Consider the following 17317-nt stretch of genomic DNA (forward strand, 5'->3'; position numbering starts at 1 on the left):
CAATATATACATACATAAATCACAGCTTTATTTCGAATAATAATTCCAAGTTTTATTTTTACAAAATTAAGCGAGCGGCATAACGGAAAAGGAAAGGGGGGTTTTCCTTCTTTGACTCGTGCGGGTATCATATTACATTACACGCGAGCATTCTTCCGCTCAGCGCCACCTAGCGGCCGACCAGAAATATATAAACTGTAGGTAACGGGTATTTAAGGAATTTCTTTCGGGCGTTCAAGCTAGTCTGACTCGAGTACAGTTGTCAGCTAGTACTGGTGCCGAGCAGTAGGAGGGATCATCCGCTCCGTTTTCGTTGATTACTTGAATAACTTTTGTGTGTTTCTCAGTGAAACTATAAGTCACCATGGACTACGGGGATGTATCTTCAAAGGTAGTGCGTACCGTTTCGCACCGTTCCTACAATGTCTACCGGGGCTCGTCACCCGCCACCCAGAACAGACTTGAGGTAGGACAATTACTTTTGTGATAACAATTGATAACAATTCACAATAACAAATGTAATCACTATTGTTCATGTTATATTGTTACTTTTCAACCGAAGGTCCAGCTTTGGGGTTTTGAATCCATTCTAAATGGTTTGCGAGTTAATGACGATGATGTACAAAAAGAATGTTTCTTGGATTTGATATTCATACTAAATGAAAGGATATGTGAACAATTGAAATGCTTAAGTCATGATATAATAATTGAATTGGTAAGTGACAGAACTGAATACAGATTGTGGGCTCGTAAGAATATTATAGTATTTCTTTGACTTCAAAAGCATATAGATCCGTGAACCAATGGTTCTTATTCCGTGTAACTAGACTTTCGTACACTCATACAACCCAAAGCTGGATTTTTCGTTTCGTTTTGACGTTATTATTTCTTGCTTATTATTTCTATCGCTGCAGTATGTAACACATAACCATTAAACTATTAACAGCTCAGCGAAGATCTAGTTCTGATTAGCTGACCGTGTTAGGTCATTCTAGCTTATGTTCATCTTATATGTGCTATATATGTAACTTAACCATTAACAAGCTTTTGACTGGGATTGCTATCTGATGCTAACCCTTTGACCTTGATCAGCTGATAAGAATCAACATTGCAATTTGTTTTTATTAGTACACATGCACTGCGTACACCTAAGGAGATCGGAGATGAAAACAGCAGATATTGTACATAGGTGTTGTTTTGAGCAAGCTTTTTGTCTCGAAAGGGGAAAAATGGAAAAGATGAGGGGCGGGAAGGATGGATATAGGAAGGAGGCTGGAATGAAAACCGGGAATCAAGTTGAAAATAGTACATGACATCAACTATCATATCACTGACTTTCGAATGCAAGAAAAAGAGATGAATTAATGTTAATTTATCTAGTTGAAATGATATTCTACAGATGCTTAAGGGTCGGAAAATTAAAGACAAAATGGAAATATTTGTAAACTTGGCATAACACACTGAGGTGTATGTGGCAGAAAAACAGAACTTTAGATACGGTCACTCGCGACGAGCGTAAACTGTTTACACTGACGTCATAATTCGCCTTTAAGAGGAAGCATGCGGCGCACTGATTATCTTATCTTTCATTCCGCTTGACGCGGGGGTCGGAACAGTGGGGAGCGGGGACGGGGGTGAGGGCATCTGTTTCTACCATACGTCTGACAACACACACTACTGTGGCGCAATCGTATACACTGTTATCTTGGCAATACACAGAATGGCAGAAATTAAGGCAAATTGTTCTTTCGAATAAAGAATATTAAATCATAAGATGATATTACTAAATATATTTAAATAAATCACAGATAATTAATATATCATGGAATTCCAAAACTAAGGGTATGAACATATTTGAAGAATATTGTAATGACATTAACGTGTAAGTGTTATTCTGAACACTGAGAACGTTCCCATTCCTGATTATGGTTCCTGCAAAAGGGTACAAGAAAACGCCAAGAGACATAGTTGTTATTATTTGCTGACACAAATGGTTACATCTTTTTCTTAAGCGAGACAAACACTGCAGTCAGCACATTCCCCTTCGTCATCATGCTATGACCTATGTCGGGGCCTCCTGTTTTGGGCATCCCAGATGAGCACCAGTAGCTAGCGGGAATTATCTATCGGTGTACCGTTACAGGGCGCTAAATATAGATCCTCTGCCTCCTACCTAACTTTCTCCTAGCAACGAGTCCCTCCCGCCTGAGGTAATCTGACATGGAGGCATATGTGCTCACTTCGACATCGTCCGTACCTTTTCCAGTTCGTCTTTCCGTAATTCAATACACCGGTCCGCCATCTTGATTTAATAATTGAATAATCAAATAGTAACACCAAAGAACGTTTACTCAATGTAGATCTGTTTCAGTTTCAATTGAATAATTTAATTATTTTTTTAAATGAATAAAGGTTATTCAGAGTTAGGATTATTCAAACTTTAGTTGAGAGTAATATAATTAAATTATGTAATAAATCTGCTCATAGATTAGAATTAACTGTATATACTCCATAACGATAGGATAGGAATACTAAATTTCCCTCTCCTTACCCAACCTGTCTGTATACATTCAGTTATTTTAATAGTAAATTTTCAGTTTGACTTTTTCCTGAATCTTGGATTAACGCAGACCTGGATTACAATATCTTTTCTCGTGGAAAATGGATACACCTGCAATATATTGGATTAAATTCAAGATGGCGGCACGTCTGTTGGACCTAGCATTGGATTTTAATGGAGGATTTCTTCATCTACCCAATGCACTCAGGATAGAAACCAGACCAAAACGTGTATTCGTTCATCCGTCACTGTGTTTTGTTGACAAAACATCAAACATTTTTGTCTGTTTTGTGATGGTGAAAAACAGCACCAGTACCTCGCGTCTGTAGAGAGGGCGCAGCCTTCTGCTATTAATAGGCACCGTGCCTCCTTTTATGGGCCGCCTGGCTAGTCAGTGGGCCCGTTCACCCACGTTGCACGGAGCCGGAGGTATCTGTTGAAATCATCGCTTGTCTCGTCTGCTTGTACTTAGCAGACGTGAACTTGTCTCAGACGTCTGCTACTGGGAAAAGGCGACGGATTTGTAAAGAATACCCAAATACATAAGGAATTATATTTATGTTTGCAGTTGTTATGGCCACCTGTTGAACCGCTAATGCTTCTGTTTATATACCATTGTATTACCTAGGTTGAAAAGTCAACATAGGCATATAACAATGAGAACGGCAAAATGATTAGGCTGATTACATTTAAGATTATTCTGATTTCGTGTAAGATAATACTGATTGCATTCAAGAAGATAATTTAATAATAACATTTATTATCATTCAATTACATTGATATCATCTATCACATCTAGGATTAGAGGTATATCTCTGACTAGGAAGTACGAAAACACAACCTGAGTCACATATGCAAAATACATAGACGAAACAAATATACAGATACCCGTTTACCTGACCAGAATCAATTTGACAAGGTATCAGTCTTTTTGTGTTGAAGGTGAGGCAACCTTAATACAATGCACCAACATCAATATTGTTCTGAGTTGATGTCATATTAAAACCACCTTGCACCCAACTATCAACACAACTATCAACAGAAACACCATTCCAATGGTCGACTCAATGCACAATACTTAAGGGGCAATGACACAGTATCCCATCTATACTGATAAATACATATTGCACTGTTAATTCTTCACATGAGTGAGGACTGAAAACATTGAAAGGGAAGTTATCCTGGTAAAAATCCTATTTACCCTTCTTAACATCTTTGAATTCAAAACTTTCTTTAAAAAAACCAACACTTTTCAAATTGTACGAAATTAAATGTTTTATCAACAACTAACATTTAATTTGTTATGATATTGCTACAACATACATACTCGTTTGCTTTAATATGCTAATTGGATATTATTCATTTAAATTTAATCGTTATTTTGTATACTAATAACGGTTATTGCATATTCATGTTCGTCTTTGTAGATCACCAAAACCTTGTCTTAAATGTGAAAAAAATCCTGTTCCATCAGAGAATAATTTTTTGTGACTACCATCGAAACAAACGTTAAACAGATGTTAAAACTTCTTTACGGGTTGTTGTGTTTGTTTTAGCCCTCAAAATATTTTGAAAAGAACTTTAACGCTGATATTTGTCTATTTCTATATGACAAATTTACACGACAGAAACTGTGTTAATAAGTGTTAAGCCAGTTAAGACAAGGTTTTGTGTTGTGGATGTCTGTAGTGAAGCAGCCTTGGCCATCATTGAGTCTTGTTCTAGCTGTCCGACTCTTGCACTAACTCCAACAATGGCTTTGCTCTCAGGTTGTAAACGAATCACGTGTACACAATACCCAGCGACAGTTTGCCCAAGACGAAGAACATAGGTTTCAGGTACTGTGTAAGTGGAACGAGTGGCCCTCTTTCTCCCATCTTTACAGTTAGCTCCCTTTAGGGAGGTTTGCTGTGACCAATCAACGCCCGCTTGACAGGCTGATAGGGTCGGAGTCAATCAGAGTCACCTTCAGAAATTGAAAAGTAGTTTTGTTTGGGAAATTTAAATTTGCAATTACAGTAAAACCTTTAACTGGCTAACTGACCTCCGACCATCACCTACACCTGAACCCCCCTCAAGTATATTCTCAACAAATGAACCATTTTTTTCCATTTCTGCTCTTGGTATAGGCCACAATGTTCCAGTAGATGTGACTTACCACACACAATGTTTCCTTGCACCAGAACCAATAATTCCACGAACCCCCCGTTGTTTGTCTTCCACGAAAAACACCACTGATGTATATTTCATCACCTCGATGACCTTAAAGCACCATGTCAACGACATCTTCCTTTATTGCAGAGGCTTTCTGTGTTTGTAGTATGTAGCTCGTAGCATGACGTTTTGATATTTACAATTTTGTACTACATATAAGAATGTTTATTCGTATTGACATGTTGCATGTATTTTATAATTTTATTTATAGCTCTTAAATTACAGAAAAAATATGTTTATATGTGTATGAATTGGCGTCATCACAGAAAATCAAGTTTTAATTGCACATATCTTCATTTTTGCTTATTTTGTTATAAGGTTTTACCAGCATTTTCATTTTCTAACATTTTTGGTTTATAAGTATAAAGCCCGAATGATATTGATATTCTGATGTTTCTGTTATTGTCGGATGTATTGATGATAGATTGATATACATGTTGCTTCCTGTTGCTAGGCACGCATCAGAGAGCTGGAGGATGCCCTTGATACTGAGAGAGATTGCCGTGTCAGGGTAGGTAGCCCTTGCTTCATCAACATCACAGATCTTTAAGATTCTTCAGAGCTAAATACATCCATGAAGAATTGCTATAAATTATGGTCAAGAAACCGACCCCGTAAACTTAAGTTCACAATGTGTCCATTCTAACATGTGTTATTGAAATCTGAAAATACAATCAGGCATACCATAAATTACACAACTTGAACGAAAGAAAATCATACTGAAAATTTTGAAAATGGTAACCAATTATAGTGTATGCATAATGTACTTTCACCTAACAAAGGACAAAAAAAGACATGAAAGATAAAAGGACAATAACGCATATATGATCTGTGGTGTTTTCCCCAAACAGGCTGAGAAGAACTTGGCTGAGATCACCTTCCAGTATGATCAGGTAGCTGACAGACTCGAGGAGCAGGGAGGAGTTACCGTTCAACAGGTCAGTGCCCCATGTCAATACATGTATTTGACCATATCTCATCCCCCGAGAGGCACCAGCCACCCATGAGGACCCCATGCTTGTAGTTGGAGCTCTTGTATTGGGAAAGTTAAATCAAAGTTTCGAGTTGGCATGAATACAATTCTATTTATTCTGTATATTATGAGATATTGGAAAGTATATGTTTTGAATAATTCCATATGGAATTTATATGGGTCATTAAGTAATTATTCTGAAAGGAGCTGTTAACATTTCGTAATATTTATCTCCGCTCCCTTGTGTTTTCCTTCAGTATCCATACAATGTTGCAGCAAGCATAAAATAGTTGTATTCAAATCATGCATAAAATGCTATAGGTCTGGCAGTTACATTTAGCCTATAGATGCCATCTTCCCGAGGCAAGGGAATTACTCAGTCAGTTAACTCTCTTGCCTTGGGAGGATGGCATTCATAGGCCATATGAAACTGCAAGACCTGTACCATGTTTTACCGATAGAGTTTTACATGGAAACTGGACTTTTACAACCAGTTAACTCCCTTGCTTCGGGAAGATTATGGATACCTTCAGCATACAGGTACGGCCACAATTATAATCTTGCGAAGTGAGGACGCTGATCAATGGTATGTGAATATACTAAGATGACCCTATTCGTATACTAAAATGACCCCATGGCTTATTTCAGATCGAGATCAACAAGAAGCGGGAGTCCGAGTTGAACAAGGTGCGAAAGGACCTGGAGCTTGCTGTGATTTCTCATGAATCAGCAGAGGCCAGCCTTAGGAAGAGGAACCAGGAAACGATCAACGACCTCACTGACCAACTCGAGTACATGACTAAGCAGAAGAACAGGTCAGTACATCCTAACAGTCACTACCATTGTAGTTTTTTCTTGTCACATGAGGAGGCTAAATGCATCGGGTGCTCAGGTCCTGTGACTCGGTGGATTGCGCGTCATCGTAACCCGATGGCGTTGGACGTTGCTCATAATATCAATCACTAGTTTGTTTCATCGTCACTCGATTATGTACAGGCGACCGTAATTTAGCTGGAATATTGTTGAGTGAGATGTTTAAACAAGTTACTCACTAACCCTTTGCTGCAGACACACGCTGCATGATAACATTTTCGAAAAACTGTGTTCACGATAATTCACCCGTTTGTATGTTTTCATGTTGTGGCTCAGGTATATTGGCTGTACTTACACATCCTAATGACATGTATATTTGTGTTCCAGAGTCGAGAAGGAGAAGCATCAGCTGATCATCGAAATCGACACCCTTCAGGGTATGACCGATTCCCTGGCCAAGCTAAAGGTAAGCAGCACATGCAGAAAGCTCCTTGTCTCTTCTCATAACTTACCATAGCAAAACCTTGTTAATCTTTCATTAACTCAATAAAACGTTTTGGGTTATGGCCCCTTGTCCACAACGCTGGTCTAATGTCGACGCTTCGGTTGTCTCGCACTACGGATGACTCAATATAATTTCAATGATCAACGGGGCTTCCAGATTCTATTATCTACATTCTTTTGGACTGATATTATCATAGAGCATAAACTTAAGAGCCCATGAAGACTAGGTGTTGTTGGTTCAGGTGTCATGGACTTGGGCTGAATGCCGCTTACCAACCTGTTTCACAAATGATCTTTACCCTTCACCAGAGTTCTGCCGAGAGCCGTGCCGATGGCCTCCAGGGATCCGTGGACCGCCTTAAGCTCCAAGTTGATGACTTGACCCGTCAGCTGACCGACGCCAACAGTGCCAAGGCGCGCCTTACACAGGAGAATTTCGATCTGCAGCACCAAGTGCAGGAACTCGACAGCGCCAACGCCGCTCTCGCCAAGGCCAAGTCTCAGCTTCAAGCTTCAAATGATGACCTCAAGAGACAGCTTGATGACGAGAGCAGGGTAAGAATGGAATATTATTTACTTACAAATAAATCGAATTTGGAATAAATAAAACGACGGAATCACGAATCATGTGGGGAACCAACCATTTTTACATTCTTGAATGTTCGAAATGAAGTCATTTTAATGTTCATGACACAAAACTTTTTTTTAAATGTATGTTTAATAGTTTTCGCGAGGCGGTTTATTATTTTATCTTTAGAGATAACCCAGGCTGATGATTACATTGTCGATCCCTTGATTCTAGTAGACTTTCAATGATATTTCGCATTTTGTAACATAATGTGATAACAAGGCTTTACCAATTCTCTTAACAACATCTTAAACAAACCTCTCTTCATTCACAGCAACGACAGAACCTGCAGGTGCAGTTTTCTCAGCTCCAGAGCGACTACGACAACTTGAACGCCCGTTACGAAGAGGAATCCGAATCTGCCTCTACCCTGCGTACACAGCTCAGCAAGGTCAACGCCGAGTTCGCCGCTCTCAAGGCTAGATTCGAGAAGGAATTGATGGCCAAGACCGAAGAGTTGGAAGAGCTCAGGCGCAGACTCAACACCAGAATCGCTCAGCTGGAGGATGAGTGCGAGACCCTTCGCGCCAGGAACAACAACCTGGAGAAGACCAAAGCTAAACTCACTGTTGAAATCAAAGAAATCACCATTGAACTCGAAAATGTAAGTGATAATTATAACAGTCAATATTACGAATTCATCTTGACCTTTAAGTACTTTAAGTTATTTACAAATTGTAACTTTAAATGACAGTTGGTTCGCTATATTCGATATTTGTTTATTTCCGATACTATCTCGAATCCGATTAGCCCTGATTGAGTCTATGTATTAGACAACGTCTAAGACCTACATCACTTCCGGTTTTCCTCCCATTCAAGTTGATACGCGGTGATATGACTGACATACTGTTCAAAGCGGGGTTATAAGAAATTCACTCTCTGATAATAATGACAACAATCGAATTATTTTCAGATGGAAAAAATGTTCTGTTTGATTATGAAGTTGTGCATGAGTGAGAAATAAAACTGTTGTCTTACATATATCAAATTTGTAATTTCGTAATTCTATGAACTTTAATAACTTCAGATGAGCAAAGATTATCATTGTCTTTCTTTCGTTTGTTTTAGACCCAAATTATTGTCCAAGATCTCACCAAGAGGAACCGTACCCTGGAGAATGAGAACGCAATCCTCCAGAGACGCTGCGATGAGCTGGGAGCCGAAGTTTCCGCTCTCAGAGCCGAGAAGGCCAGTCTGGAAGCTGAGGTTCACAGGCTCCGAGTTGCCAACGCTGAGCTTACCGAGCGCAATGACAACCTTCAGAGAGAAAACAAGAACCTTTCGGGTGCGTTAGTCTTAATTGGTCTTCAATGTATGTCACTGGTTCATCATGATCACACACATTTGTATTGTTGACTTTATGTCAAATGTTATCTGCATTATCTGACATAACATGATTAAGGCTAAGATCTTGAGCCAAATGATCATCTTCAGCCTCTAAAGTTCCGTAAGCACAGGCAAACAGCTCGAAATAGTTAATCAACACTGCCTAGAACAAAGGTTTAATTCCAATCATCTCCTTCCAGATCAACTCCGCGAGGCCCAGCTTGCTCTGAAGGACGCCAACCGCGAGCTGAACGAGCTTCGTCAGATCCGTGCCCAACTCGAGATGGAGCGCGATTCCCTTGCCAGCCAACTCCGCGACACCGAGGAGGCTCTCAGAGACGCCGAGGGAAAACTTGCCGCTGCCCAGGCCGCTCTGAACCAGCTCCGCATCGACATGGAGAACAGACTCAGAGAAAAGGATGAAGAGATCGACAACATCAGGTGCGAAGAGTTGTATACCTTGAGAGAGTTTTCTCCCTTTACGGAATGAATTTCTACAGAGCTTAACATCTTAACGCTGAGACTGTCATATGGTCAATTATATATCTGACACTTGTTGTAAAACTATCAAGTTGAAGAAACCGTTTGGATGAAGCGGACCTTTATGATATTGTCAAATATATTCTATCTGATATAGCGCTAATGCAACCAAACATTTCACTGAAGCATATGGTCTAATATTTTTTGTTTCAACGAAATAACATATAAATTAATCCTTTCTCAAACTGATGAACAAAATGTTCAACGAACTGTACCAGGGTATATATGTTTGGTTGCTTCTAAAGTTCATGTTGCAAACAAGCAAACAAGCATTGGGTCATTGTTATTGCATACTGAATGACCTTCAGTTCCTAGAATGGTATTGCTTTACATTGCATGATATTTACAGACTGAAACGAAATACAATTGACTTTTGTGAAAGGATGAATTCATGGGGTCGGTTATTTATAACGGAGGCTGTGGTGGATATGTAAAGGAAATCTGTGAGGCGAAATCCTTCAGTACTTTGACAGTAGGCGATCATCTGTATCGTTCTAACCACTGGTTTATCAGAGCATTCGTACATTCCTACAGCCTAACTTCTCCAATATAATCAAATGCTACACAGTCGGAAACAGGTGCTGGTATGACTTCATGTCCTGGAAGGTTGTTTCTGGAATTCCTTTACGTCAGTGCCTGATATTCTGGCACCAAACATCTGCAGTAGGCTCTTAAGGTTGCCCTTTGGTATTTGTCCCTCATAGCGTTTTTGTTCTGATACTACGTTGCGTGGCTAAAAGTGGAATTAGTTTCTTTGCAAATTGGCTTGTTTCGGATCGGATCGGGATTACATTTCGGATCAGACTAGTGATCATAATGGATATACGCCCCGAAATTCTTGACATAAGCGAAAAGGAAATGATGTAAGCATTACTAATGTGATATTTGCAATGACCTTCTATCGAATTCAAGGTGGTCGTATTGTTGTCGTAGATTGTATTGCTAAATACATTGTCCAGACACGATGTCGTGACTTCCTCACGTTTATCGACATTGTGTTTATTATTATGCACCTGTGTCTGTTTTTAGTTAATCCAGTTTGACATACCCCACGAGTCAGAACATGTTTCAGGTTGTTCTTTGTTTGGACTTCAGACCAAGAAATAAGAGAGATGTATACACAGCAAGGTTATTCTAAATCGAGGGCTGATTTTATATTGTTTTAGTGAGTGAGTGAGTGAGTTTATGCTTTACGTCATATCGGCAATATTTCAGCCATATCGTGACGAGTTATTGGTTTGGTATATCAATTAGTATAGATGAAGGTGAATCATTCACCACCTATACCAAAGCAGTGAGGTTAAACAACGCGAACTCACATGACAATCCACCCAACACCCGTGACAACACACTTACCACTTCCCATAAATTCATCCACTGACCCCACTTCGCCTGTGGCCATCCACTGACCATCACCTTTTGTCCGCTTCCAGGAGAAGCAGTGCCCGTGCTATTGAGGAGCTCCAGCGTACCCTGATCGAGGTTGAGACCCGCTACAAGACCGAGATCTCTCGCATCAAGAAGAAGTACGAGACCGACATCAGGGAACTCGAGGGAGCTCTCGACAACGCCAACAAGGCTAATGCTGAATACCTTAAACAGATCCGCTCTCTGCAGCTTAGAGTCAAGGTAGGACTCAAACTTGTTTCTCAGACTGATACATACTTTTGGAAATGATGGACAAATCTAAATGTTTTTCAAAGATATCAACTGTCGTATTAAATCCACTGACTCGGGGTTAGATTGGTGACAATGCTTTCAACCATTAATCTAGTACTTAACTTACCCATTTTGCCATTTTGTTTCCGAATCTTTCCAAAACTATACGCGTGTGTTATTCGCCAAGCTTCTTACACCATCACCAACATATTTCTCCAACCGCTCGTCACTACCGTGTCTGTCTGTATGTTCTACAGGAGCTGGAAGTTCTTCTTGAAGAAGAGCGCCGCCTGGCTGATGACCTCCGTGGCCAACTCTCCATTTCCGAGAGGAAGCGTATTGCCCTTCAGCAGGAGGTTGAGGATGTCAGGTCTCTGCTTGAAGCCGTGAGTACCTTGGCATAATATCGTCTCAAACGTAAGATACATGATCAACTGCAGCTCGTGCTGTTTTTGTAATATAGATTCGCTGTCGAGGCACACATGTGATTTGATGAATTAAAATGATGGAGACATATGAAGAAACAGAGTACCTCAATTTATCACGCTGTTCAAAAATAATTAGACATCTATAATTTGTACATTTTTCTGAAAACTCACTTTCAGAACAATAATATCGAGTACTTTGGTACAGACATATTCAAACAATAAGTTCCTGTAATATTAACCTATTGGTAACAATGTTAACCTCATAAAGGCATAATTACATTGTTCCAACTGAAAACAGCCTACATTATATGGTTTTCCTCCTAGGCCGAGAGAGCCCGCAAGAATGCCGAGAACGAGCTTAATGATGCCAACGCCCGCCTGTCCGAGCTCCAGATCCAGGTGACCGCCCTCAGCAACGACAAGCGCCGTATGGAGGCCGACATCTCCGCCATGCAGTCCGACCTGGAGGATGCCATCAACGCCCAGAGAGCCGCAGAGGAGAGAGCCGACAGACTCTTCAACGAGAACGTGCGTCTGGCTGATGAGCTGAAGCAGGAACAGGAGAACTACAAGAACGCCGAGAGCCTCCGCAAACAGCTCGAGATCGAGATCCGCGAGATCACTGTCCGTCTGGAGGAGGCTGAGGCATTCGCCACACGGGAAGGCAAGAGGATGGTTGCTAAACTCCAGGCTAGGGTGAGTACTTAATGCCTAACCATGGTGTTATGTAAGCCGACTCATGGTGTACTGCACGCCTACACATTTATTTAATAAGACACGACTCACGATGTGTTGTATATCGACTCTTGATGTTCTGAAACTGCAACAGTGAATGATTTTACATATTTTTCGTATTAATGGTTGTACGGTAAAAGTGATAAATTATTGCTATTTCAGATCAGGGACCTTGAGGCCGAGCTTGAGGCTGAACAGAGACGTGTGAGGGAGTCATTTGCCACCAGCAGGAAGCTGGAGCGCCAGTACAAGGAGATCCAGATGCAGACTGATGATGACCGCAGGATACTCGCCGAAACCATGAGCATCAACGATCAGTTATCTATGAAAGTCAAGGCATACAAACGCCAGATCGAGGAATCCGTAAGTGAAAATATATTGTGTATGATAAATCATTCTGTAACAGTTTATACTTTCTGACAAGGAGGAGTAGGCCCCATGTAGAGTCGTTTAGACGCTGGGTTCCACTTTAAGATATCGTCTTTAAGATCCATACAAGATATCTCCCATCGTTGTATGGATTATTGTTATTAAAAGTGACTTAAATCATTTACTTTAACATCACTGTGTTAAACGAATTATTATTATTTATTATTATTATTATTATTATTATTATTATTATTATTATTATTATTATTGTTGTTATTATTTCCCGGAACTTTCCACTGAATAAGTATGTATGATCTGTGCTCTTGCAGGAGGATGTCGCCAACCTCACAATGAACAAATATCGCAAAGCTCAGCAGCTGATCGAGGAGGCCGACCACAGAGCCGACATGGCTGAAAAGAACCTTGTCGCCGTCAGACGATCACGCTCTATGTCTGTTACAAGGGATGTCAAAATCGTCAGAATATAAACGGTAGGTGTTGTTGTCATGGTAGCCATCCTGCCCAGAGGGGATGTTGTCAGGTGAGAACCAACGTTGATGCACCTACGCTGTGATCTTGACACCTGTACACCTGTGTGTGTCATTGAATGGTAGTAAACCTTTTACGGGTAGTGTGGTCTGTTCACTTAGAACGTTGAGTAGCTCACTGATTAAAAGCTGCAGGTCTACATGACAGTTTCAGAGTGTGTCCATTGCATGGGGATCATGAGTTGGCTGCAATATACCTGACGTGGCCACACTCATCAAGTATTATTCCCATTCCATAATTCATAATTTTTCAATCTGTTCTGACTACATGGGAGATTTCGGATAGACAACTTGTTAAACCGTTCGCTCCTATCTCGGAAGGTACCGGTTATCTAGCTGGTATATTGCTGAAAGCGGCGTGAAACAACATACAAACATGATAGAGAATGTTTTCAGACACACTTTGATGTTGATAGCATTGTCTTTTTATGAAATCGTGTGTACATTCCTGACAGTTTTTCGTTTCGTTTCAGGATCCGTCAAAACTACCTAAGTAGATGACGTCAATTGTACAAAGTTACTCGCAACCCCGTCCTTCTGTCTGTGTAAATTTCTTTGGTCTTTATGGCAACGCGTTGAGTTTTGCAAGCAACCATGCGTTTATGTTGCATGTGTCTGGACTTTACATAGAAGGGACAATACGTTGTCATGGAAACATATTCCTCGCCATGGTTACTGAAGCTCGGCACGGCAGAGGGCTCTAAGAGACGTGACGTCACGAGAACATCCTCGACAGTTGATACCCACCTTCTAGGCAAATTGAAACCATGTGCAGACTGGGTCACGTGACTACTTTGCATTTTCGAATGTAGACGGTGCCATGTGAACATTTTGCACGTGATAGTATCCATTCGTCAACACTGCCAATTTGTGATGTACTTACTCAAACAGTTCAAGTTTCTTAGGACTCTTATGAAGACCACGTGACCCTCTGACACGGCTGAAAATATTTGATCTTCTTCCTTGTAATATTCTTTCAAGTGCAATATTAGTATTTAAACTTTTATATGTTATAAAGATTCATTGTGATATTTATTGAAAATGTGAGAAAAAGAAACAATTTAATATTTTTTCTCAGGATATCGTTTCAGCATAATACGGAGATTTTTAAAGAATAAAGTTAATTCGATTGGACTGTTAAGCTCTTGTACGCATGCGCGTGCTGCTGCAATGGTACATCCTGATTGGCTACATCGCTTTAGACAACAACCAATCAAAAGATGGCTACGAGACTCATACAGCCAAGGAGTACAAATACGACCATTTCACAGTGTATTTCGATTATTTTCTTGTTTTTTGTTTTTATTTGATGACAAGACAGTTGTAACATACATGTTAGCCGGATGACTCGTTTTGATATTGTGGCTTGTCTAAAACAGCCAAAAACATTGAAATTTCTATACATGTGTATGAACTATTCGCATCGTCAAATAAACGATCATTGCAGCTTTGCTAACAGTGAATTTTGTCTGTGTTTATTTATATTATACATTGAACACTGAACCATAATTTAGCACCATTCCTACTTTTGCTCAAGATAGTCAATTGAGCATGCCCTTAGGGCAGGGATAGGCTGGTCGGTGGTTCGAATCCTAGATTCGCCTCACTTATGATTCATGTTTGTGCTCTAAGCGTCTACCAGCTACATCGCTTTGGGATTTCTTTCAACAAGAAAATACCACGCCGTGTTATAACTGACATATTGTTTCGAGCGGCGTTTAAGCAAACCATCTATTCATAGGGTACAGTTGTATGGGGACGATCGCTTTGGGAACGGATGTCACAACAGACTCGAGTGACATCTTCAAACCTCAAAACGCCGTGATATTGCTGGAATATTGCTAAAAGCGGCGTAAAACCATACTCACTCACTCTATCCTCAAAACAATAGTCTTGTGTGCTGAATGAATGATGTTAACATCATGTTTAGTTACATCAGTTTGCAACCACATCACAGCATCCGACACCAATAAATAATTAGTTTCAGAAATGTGGGATTATAACCCGGAAACCTGACTAGTTTCTATGTATCGGTTATTCGTTTTGGTTAACGCTTTGTAACATGTAGAATCGGTACATCAGATATAGGAGTTTGTGTTCAGTCGTACAGCTTTAAATCCCGTGGTGATTCCGGTTTAAGATTTCTGGAAGGGACGACCTAATGGATCTTTCGGTCAAGATCGACGACTTGGTTGATTGCGTGACATCCTATCCCGAATGTTAGGATCGTCATATAGCTGGAATATTGCTGGGTGCGTCGTAAAACAACAATGGTGAGGCCACAGATGATTCCGTGGCTCGAAGTATCCATTACAAGTGCATTTACACCAACTCTGGACACAAATGGTCCATACAAATCGGTTTGTTTATCCTAATTTGATATTAGTGAGAGTGAGTTTACGCCGCTTAGAACAGGATTTCAGTTTAAATGACATCCTGTAGCTTGATCTAAGCCCGAAGTGATGCAGATTTTGAACGTTTACAAAGGGTTTGTGTTGACACACTGAGAAACATAATCAGGACGAATTTTGGATCCCACGAGCATAGGTTCCTGGCACACCAAAGGAGCGCAACTCTTGACACATGGACGGCTTGATCACCCCTACAAATAAACATATCCTGGTCTACTTTTGAAAAAAGGTCATACTCAGGGCCAATCTGACATTCATAGCCATGAACAGCGGATAAAGCAGCTAAGGGGCACAACTCTTTAGTGACTATCTTTAACACTAACGCATTAATAATGTTGATGGTTGGTTGGTTGGTTGTTTTACGCCGCAGTCAGCAATATTCCAGCTTTTTGACGGCAGTCTGTAAATAATCGAGTCTGGAACAGACAATCCAGTGAATGATATCATGAGTATCGATCCACGCAATTGGGATACAATGACATACTTCAACCAAGTCAGCGAGCCTGGCCACCCGATCCCGTTAGTCGCATTGTTGCCCTTTACGGCAAGAATGGGTTGCTGAAGACCTATTCTACCCCGGATCTTCACGGGTCCATTATTAATGTGCCAAGCGTACATTGTAAATTCCTATTAGATCTTGGAACGAATGTTTTGGACAAAAACACGTGGTTAATACTTGAGTGACACCTTCTGATCAGTCCGCGGAAGTTTCTCTGTACCCTAGGAATGGAAACGATGTCATTTTAAAGTACAAAGTACACAGTACAAAGAAATCAGTACAATAGCACAAACATAAAGCAGCATTAATAATTGTACATCACGATCTACTATGGATTGGTAGCTTATAATTGACCTCGCAGACTCATACATAGCGTCCTAAGCACGGATACTGTCTGATTCTTCATGTGACATTATATGGGTGAAGTTACAAAGAAATTTGAGGATTCACTTCCGGTGACTGGTCGGAATGTAACTAATCCGAAGACGGATTTTATCATTCTTCTGGGGCGGTCGGGTAGCCCAGTGGTTAAAGCATTCGCTCGTCACGCCGAAGACCCGGGTTCGATTCCCGACATGGGTACAATGTGTGAAGCCCATTTCTGGTGTACCCCACCGTGATATTGCTGGAATATTGCTTAAAGCGGCATAAAACCAAACTCACTCACTCACTCACTATCATTATTCTGCAATCAGCGCTGCAAAGAAATTCCGAGGTTTGAAACATCGATTTCTTCAACAAACAAATATCTATCCCCTCTTAAAACCATAACCTACCGATTGCGATTAGTCGATAGCGTGTACCTGGGGAAGATAAAAATTGTCATCTATGTAATTCTACCGCAGTTGGACATATTATCTCTTGAAGTGAAGCACTTCTCCCCAAAATACATGTAATTTTGTAGTATTTTTTAATCATGACCTGATCGTTTAAAGAGGTGATTTGTTAAATTCAAGCAGCATGAATGAACTGAGAAATTTGCCAGAACAGTTCTGTATAAGTATGTTACACATACATGCTCATGTACCACCGTGAGTGGTTTGGTGAGGTGAGGTTTTGACATTACTATTTCATTCACACAAGTGGCTGCTTGTACTTGTCCTGACTAAG

The 17317-nt window shown here is 40.4% G+C and overlaps 1 protein-coding gene across 2 annotated transcripts; it reads left to right on the forward strand.

Moving 5' to 3' along the window:
* Window positions 1-218: 218 nt before the first annotated feature.
* On the forward strand, window positions 219-14760 carry LOC124114847 (paramyosin-like). Of its 2 annotated transcripts, XM_046475636.2 has the most exons (16): window positions 219-466; window positions 4330-4398; window positions 5229-5285; window positions 5626-5712; window positions 6396-6562; window positions 6948-7026; window positions 7374-7619; window positions 7967-8296; window positions 8761-8977; window positions 9219-9459; window positions 10992-11187; window positions 11475-11603; window positions 11970-12341; window positions 12543-12743; window positions 13079-13240; window positions 13771-14760. In XM_046475636.2, the coding sequence occupies exons 1-15, from the start codon at window positions 365-367 to the stop codon at window positions 13235-13237; spliced, it is 2652 nt and encodes an 883-aa protein (XP_046331592.1). In that variant the 5' UTR covers window positions 219-364; the 3' UTR covers window positions 13238-13240; window positions 13771-14760. The 2 variants fall into 2 exon arrangements, with proteins under 2 accessions (XP_046331592.1, XP_046331593.1); XM_046475637.2 differs by lacking the exon at window positions 4330-4398 and having other exon boundaries at window positions 220-466.
* The last annotated feature ends 2557 nt before the right edge of the window (window positions 14761-17317 follow it).

Source organism: Haliotis rufescens, unplaced genomic scaffold (genome assembly GCF_023055435.1).
Source record: "Haliotis rufescens isolate VD_foot unplaced genomic scaffold, xgHalRufe1.0.p SCAF_7, whole genome shotgun sequence".
NCBI lineage: Eukaryota > Metazoa > Mollusca > Gastropoda > Lepetellida > Haliotidae > Haliotis > Haliotis rufescens.

Bases quoted from the DNA above. Each gene is read 5' to 3' on its own strand.
- LOC124114847 (XM_046475636.2), top strand. From the start codon at position 365: ATGGACTACGGGGATGTATCTTCAAAGGTAGTGCGTACCGTTTCGCAC. The intron at 467-4,329 runs GTAGGACAATTA...CTTTGCTCTCAG, and splicing joins CCACCCAGAACAGACTTGAG to GTTGTAAACGAATCACGTGT. The intron at 4,399-5,228 runs GTACTGTGTAAG...TCCTGTTGCTAG, and splicing joins ACGAAGAACATAGGTTTCAG to GCACGCATCAGAGAGCTGGA.